At 37.0% G+C, this 6,300-nt stretch overlaps 1 protein-coding gene across 1 annotated transcript in view; it reads left to right on the forward strand.

Moving 5' to 3' along the window:
- Positions 1-6,300, forward strand: part of Dock11 (dedicator of cytokinesis 11) — a 156,990-nt gene that overhangs the window by 13,227 nt on the left and 137,463 nt on the right. The window contains exons 4-6 of the mRNA XM_033760270.1: positions 386-468; positions 1,543-1,612; positions 2,210-2,305. Coding sequence (XP_033616161.1) covers positions 386-468; positions 1,543-1,612; positions 2,210-2,305 — 249 coding nt within the window. The remainder of the gene's footprint in view (positions 1-385; positions 469-1,542; positions 1,613-2,209; positions 2,306-6,300) is intronic.

Raw genomic sequence — 6,300 nt, forward strand, 5'->3', positions numbered from 1 at the left:
CATATATAAAAGATATATATATATATATATTTAAATTTTAAATCTATTTACATAAAATATTTAAAATATTTTCCTCTAATGTAAATAGAAAATAAAATTACTAAAGTTAATTGATGTATATAACAAGTCTATATGATGTGATACAAAAGATACAGTTTAAACATATGATAGCATGTTACTATTTTTCATGGACTGTGGTCATAGTATTCAAAAGGGCACATGAATTGGGATTTATTGTCACCATTTGGGGTAGAGAAACAGTTGATCCCCAAAGGAAGTGCTGACATTTCCCAAATGGTTTCTAAAGTCTGTCAGTATATTTCAAGAAAGTGAATATATGTATTCTTTCCTATATTTCAAATTAAATATTTCTATTTTCTTATAGTGTATTAAAACCTATAGCACAGATTGGCATGTAATAAACTACAAGTATGAAGATTTCTCTGGGGACTTTCGTATGTTGCCATGGTAAGTTTAGAATTCAGAGGAAATGTTCAAGAGGAGAATTATTACATTTTAATCCTTTAAAACACACTTGTGAAATTTCTCGGTTATAGTGAGGCAAAACTTCAACTAGCTTATTTGGTAAGTGCAGTATTTTGACTGAAAGAATATGACTTTGCTCGTGGAAATTCTTTCGAAAGTGTATGAGCTTACCTTTTGGCTTTGATGTATCTCTATCTATCATAAATAATCTTTGGTTGATTCTGGATAATATAGTGAGCATTTTCCAGTGATATCAGTGAAACAGAAGATACTAAGTTCATTTCAATGACCACAGACATCCCTTGAAAAAGTACACCTCTGTCAAGTGAGTGGAAGGAATGGCATGAGCACACGGGCCCAGGAGCCAGACTGTCATGGTTCAGATCTTACTGGTTCCCTTACTAACTGGATGACCTTGGACCAGTCACTCACTTGTTTGAGCTGTCTCTTTTCTCCCTTTTCTCACCTCTACCACTACTACCACAGGATGTCAGATGGGAGATGCTTTAGAAAAAATCCTGAAAGAAATAAGACATTTGTGTAGGCTTTTGTAGTTTTCAAAACATTTTTCTTGACGAAGAAAACTGAATACTAAAATGACCAGTCCAAATTCATAAAGCAAACAAATGGAAGAGCTAGCATAATACTATGTTGATTTTCGACCCAGAGAAAGAGACGGTTCTGCCACTGCTAACAGCTCGGACACACGTTCCCTAGTAACTTCTGCCTTCTTTATTTGGGCTTGGTTAGGTCTTTGTCACTGGCTGCACATGTGGGAGTCCTTATTTTAAAATTATTACAGGGCTGGTGATCCAGCTTGGTGGTAGAGCACTTGCATAGTGTATGTGAGGTGCTGGGTTCGAGTCCCAGCCATGAACAAACAACGCAATGTAAGTTTACTCCAGGGGGAGAATCTGTGGAAAGAAGAAAAGGATTTCTCCTTCTTAGGTCTTGGCATTTTTTAGTTTGTAAAAGAAAGAAGTTTATTTATGTTGCTTTTATTTGTTGTTGTTTTTGATCTGTTCAGTGTCTAAGAGAATTGTCTTGTATTTTCAGCAAATCTCTGAGACCAGAAAAGATTCCTAATCATGTATTTGAGATTGATGAGGACTGTGAGAAAGATGAGGTAATGATGGGGCAACTGCACTGGTTTCTTGCTGGCTACTTCTGCTGAAAAAGATTCCAAAGGGAATTCCCTGAGAAAAGATGCTGAAAGGAGTTGTGAATTATCTCTGGTCAACTTTCAAACTCGTTAGTGTTTTAAAAATTTTTAAAAAGAATTGTTGCATTTCCAAGTTACGTTTAGGAACAATCAAGTGAAATGGACTGGGATATATATCACCCACCTCGGGGGCAGGCTTGTGGAGTTGATTTTCTTGTGTTGGGCATGTACTATAGTGATTTGTCTGGATTCCCTTGCCTAATATATCCCTTTTGGGACAGGCAGTTCCATGTCTGTGACGTTTCGAGGTATAGTTTGCCTGACTGCATAACGCAGAAGACTTTCTCAGAAGAGAGCCTATACAGTTCAGAACCTATCGAATGCCTGCTATGTGTATAGCACAGGGCCTTTGTATAGTCAACAATTTTAAATGTTTATGGGGAAGGAGAGACTTTATGTTTTAATTAGGAAAGGGGGACAAAGCTAGTTATATGTCCCCCAAATATTGACTAATTAGATTGCTGATGGGCTATTTTACTTACAGTTTTTGCTCTATTACAGGACTCATCTTCTTTATGTTCTCAGAAAGGCGGTGTGATAAAACAAGGCTGGTTGCATAAAGCAAATGTAAATAGCACCATCACGGTTACCATGAAGGTAGGAAATAATCATTTTATTATTCCATTATTTTAAAGGATATAGCCAGTCTGGAAATAGTGTTTATTTTACAGTGAGCCCCAGAGAGGTAAAAACTTTAAAGAGAGGATCTTATAGATTCATGGAATTTAAAAAATCTCAAACCTCAGGCTAAATTTAGATGTATAACATTTTAAAAGAAATGTAATGTAATTATTATCTTCCGAATCAGGAAGTTTAAGAAAGAGGCTGTCAGCTAAATGAAGAAAATGGCTTTGAAATAAAGAGCATCAGAGATTCATATTTAGTGAGGAGAAGAATTGGATAATTAATTTCTCTAGCAAATATTAATTAGGTGCTTATTAAGTTGTGAGGAAATATATGGATATATGAGATGGGAGCCTCTGGGCTATAGTAGCCTTCAGACTAGGTAAGATATATATCAGATCAATTCCTATACATAGCCGTACCTTAGGGTGGTCAGAACAGTCTAGCTGGGAAGTTGAACACTGTAGTTTGGACAGGATAGTGAATTTGTGTAAAGGGTTTTTTGCGGATCAAAAGTGGAAACACTAAAAGGGAAAGCCTTGAATGCCTTGGACATGAGCCTGCCTTTTTGTTCAGGAGGCTGTAAAGAGCCATTGAACTCCAAATGGAAAGCTAAAAAGCTGCTTGAAGATTCTGAGCGGAAAAACAAATTATTCCCCGATTCCAAATATAACTGTTCTTTCGGATATTCAGTTTAAGATCATGAGGTTTGCTGAGGATGATTCACAGATCCATTAAGTATTAAAGGTCATTCTATCTTTCAAATAGCCTGCAAGTAGAAACCATTGGTATCTATCAAGGGAAGACTCAAATTTTATCTTAATTTAATATTTTGCCTGCTGCTTTCCCTTTATTGGTCATGTTTTCTTCTCACTTTCATTTTCAAGTCTGGAAGATAATGAATCCAAATTGTAGAATGCTTCCTATCTTCTACACCAAAGAGTGGGCCTCAGCATGTAGTGATAATAAGAAAACCCATCTATCGAGGCCTTAATGTGTGCCAGGCACCATACTGACTGTTTTATATTCTCCATCTCATTTAATCATGACAGCCCCATGAAATACATACTAGTATTATTTTTAATTTGTGAAAATCGTAAGTGAGGCACTGAGAAATCCAGTAATGAACCCAAGGTCATATAGCTCCAAGTTTTCAGAGGTGACATTTGAACTCTGTGTAGACTGATGCCAGTGCCTGTACTCTTCACTAGAATACTACCATGTTCACTAGCGGAGTGAGACTCAATTCTTTATTACATGTCCTGTCAGAGATACCAGGTGCAGAAATGCACATGTGAAGGTTATAATTCTGTGCAGATCGTCACAAAATGGCTCTGTAGTTTTTTTATTTTGAAGAGAGAATGACAATTGTACATCTTGGTGGAGGTATAGGATGACATTTCAGTATATGAATACAGTGTGCAATGATCGGATCAGATTGGCACATCTGTCATGCTAAACTTTCATTAGAAGGGCCAGGGGTTTAGCTCAGTGGTCCCACCACCTGCCTCGCAAGTGCAAGGACCCGAGTTCGATCCCCAGTACCAAAAAACAAAACAAAACCATAAGATTTCATTAGATATTTTTGTGTTGGGAACATTCAAAATCTTCTCTACTAACTACTTTGAAATATATAATTAATTGTTGCCAGCTATACTGGTCATTACTCTATTATGCTATAGAAGATTAGAAATTATTTGTATTATCTCACTGTGCCCCTGGGGTTTATAGTTTCTGATTCCTCTTTCCTCCATTAGCATTCTCAAAATATTAAAATGTTTCACCTTAGCCAAACACTAAGAAAATATACAGTGTGACTCTGGATTCATAAAACATGACATTAGGAAATTAATATATTTATAAAGCAATTCACAAAACTCCTTGAAATCATTTCTCTTAATACCTTTGGATTATAATTTGCTTTTACATACAACTTTTCACCTCTTTTATGGTACTGGGGATCAAACTCGGGTCCTTGGGCTTGCAAGGCAGGCAGCGGAACCACTGAGCTAAATCCCCAGCCCTTCTCACCTTCTTTAGAAGCCTATGTATTATAAATTTAAAAAATCTAGTTGGATGTAGAAAAAGCACATGCTTTACATTTTCTTTTTGATTTTGTGAAATACAAATTGAATGATGTGGTAGGAAGATTAATGAACCCTCAGATACCTATACCCTAATTCCTGGAACCTATAAATGCTCCCTTAGTTGCTAATCACAGGTAGTAGGAAGGGTATTCTGAATTAGCCCAGCAGGATTTATATAATCACAAGAATCCTGGTAAGTGGAAGAGGGAGGCAGGAAAAGAGAGTTAGGTAAAGAGACATGAGAACAGGAGTAGGGTCAGAACGAGATTCTTTGTCAGTGGCTGGCTTTGAAAGTGGAGAAAAGGAGTTGCAGGGCAAGAAATGTGAACAGCTTTTAAAAGCCAGGAAAGGAAAGGAAATTGAAATGGATTTTCCTCTATCTTGATTTTAATCCAGTGCATCCCATGTTATAGGATGACATTTCAGTATATGAATACAGTGTGCAATGATCGGATCAGATTGGCACATCTGTCATGCTAAACTTTCATTAGAAGGGCCAGGGGTTTAGCTCAGTGGTCCCACCACCTGCCTCGCAAGTGCAAGGACCCGAGTTCGATCCCCAGTACCAAAAAACAAAACAAAACCATAAGATTTCATTAGATATTTTTGTGTTGGGAACATTCAAAATCTTCTCTACTAACTACTTTGAAATATATAATTAATTGTTGCCAGCTATACTGGTCATTACTCTATTATGCTATAGAAGATTAGAAATTATTTGTATTATCTCACTGTGCCCCTGGGGTTTATAGTTTCTGATTCCTCTTTCCTCCATTAGCATTCTCAAAATATTAAAATGTTTCACCTTAGCCAAACACTAAGAAAATATACAGTGTGACTCTGGATTCATAAAACATGACATTAGGAAATTAATATATTTATAAAGCAATTCACAAAACTCCTTGAAATCATTTCTCTTAATACCTTTGGATTATAATTTGCTTTTACATACAACTTTTCACCTCTTTTATGGTACTGGGGATCAAACTCGGGTCCTTGGGCTTGCAAGGCAGGCAGCGGAACCACTGAGCTAAATCCCCAGCCCTTCTCACCTTCTTTAGAAGCCTATGTATTATAAATTTAAAAAATCTAGTTGGATGTAGAAAAAGCACATGCTTTACATTTTCTTTTTGATTTTGTGAAATACAAATTGAATGATGTGGTAGGAAGATTAATGAACCCTCAGATACCTATACCCTAATTCCTGGAACCTATAAATGCTCCCTTAGTTGCTAATCACAGGTAGTAGGAAGGGTATTCTGAATTAGCCCAGCAGGATTTATATAATCACAAGAATCCTGGTAAGTGGAAGAGGGAGGCAGGAAAAGAGAGTTAGGTAAAGAGACATGAGAACAGGAGTAGGGTCAGAACGAGATTCTTTGTCAGTGGCTGGCTTTGAAAGTGGAGAAAAGGAGTTGCAGGGCAAGAAATGTGAACAGCTTTTAAAAGCCAGGAAAGGAAAGGAAATTGAAATGGATTTTCCTCTATCTTGATTTTAATCCAGTGCATCCCATGTGGGACTTCTACAGAACTATAATAAATTTGTATAGTCTTAAGCCATCAAATTTGTAGTAATTTGTAATAATAGCAATAGAAAATGAATGCAATCGGGTTGTCAAAGGTTGATTGTTCCATTTGTATATTATCTAGCCTTAAGGTTAAAAACTCCAGCACTTACAGGGGCCAGGCAGGAACCATAAATTCATGGAGTGGGAGGTGGGTCTGAGGCAACCTGGTGACCTCATGGCTCACATGAAGGGGACAGCTGCCAGATGTCTCAAGTTAATTGTTGCTTTTTCACTGCTGAGCTAGATTTTTTGCTTTGCCGCTTTTTATCCCCAGCTGTTCATATTTTGCCTGCCTCTCTCTCTCTCTCTGTCT

Source organism: Fukomys damarensis, unplaced genomic scaffold, assembly GCF_012274545.1.
Source record: "Fukomys damarensis isolate Sample0158 unplaced genomic scaffold, DMR_v1.0_HiC HiC_scaffold_39, whole genome shotgun sequence".
Classification (NCBI taxonomy): Eukaryota; Metazoa; Chordata; class Mammalia; order Rodentia; family Bathyergidae; genus Fukomys; species Fukomys damarensis.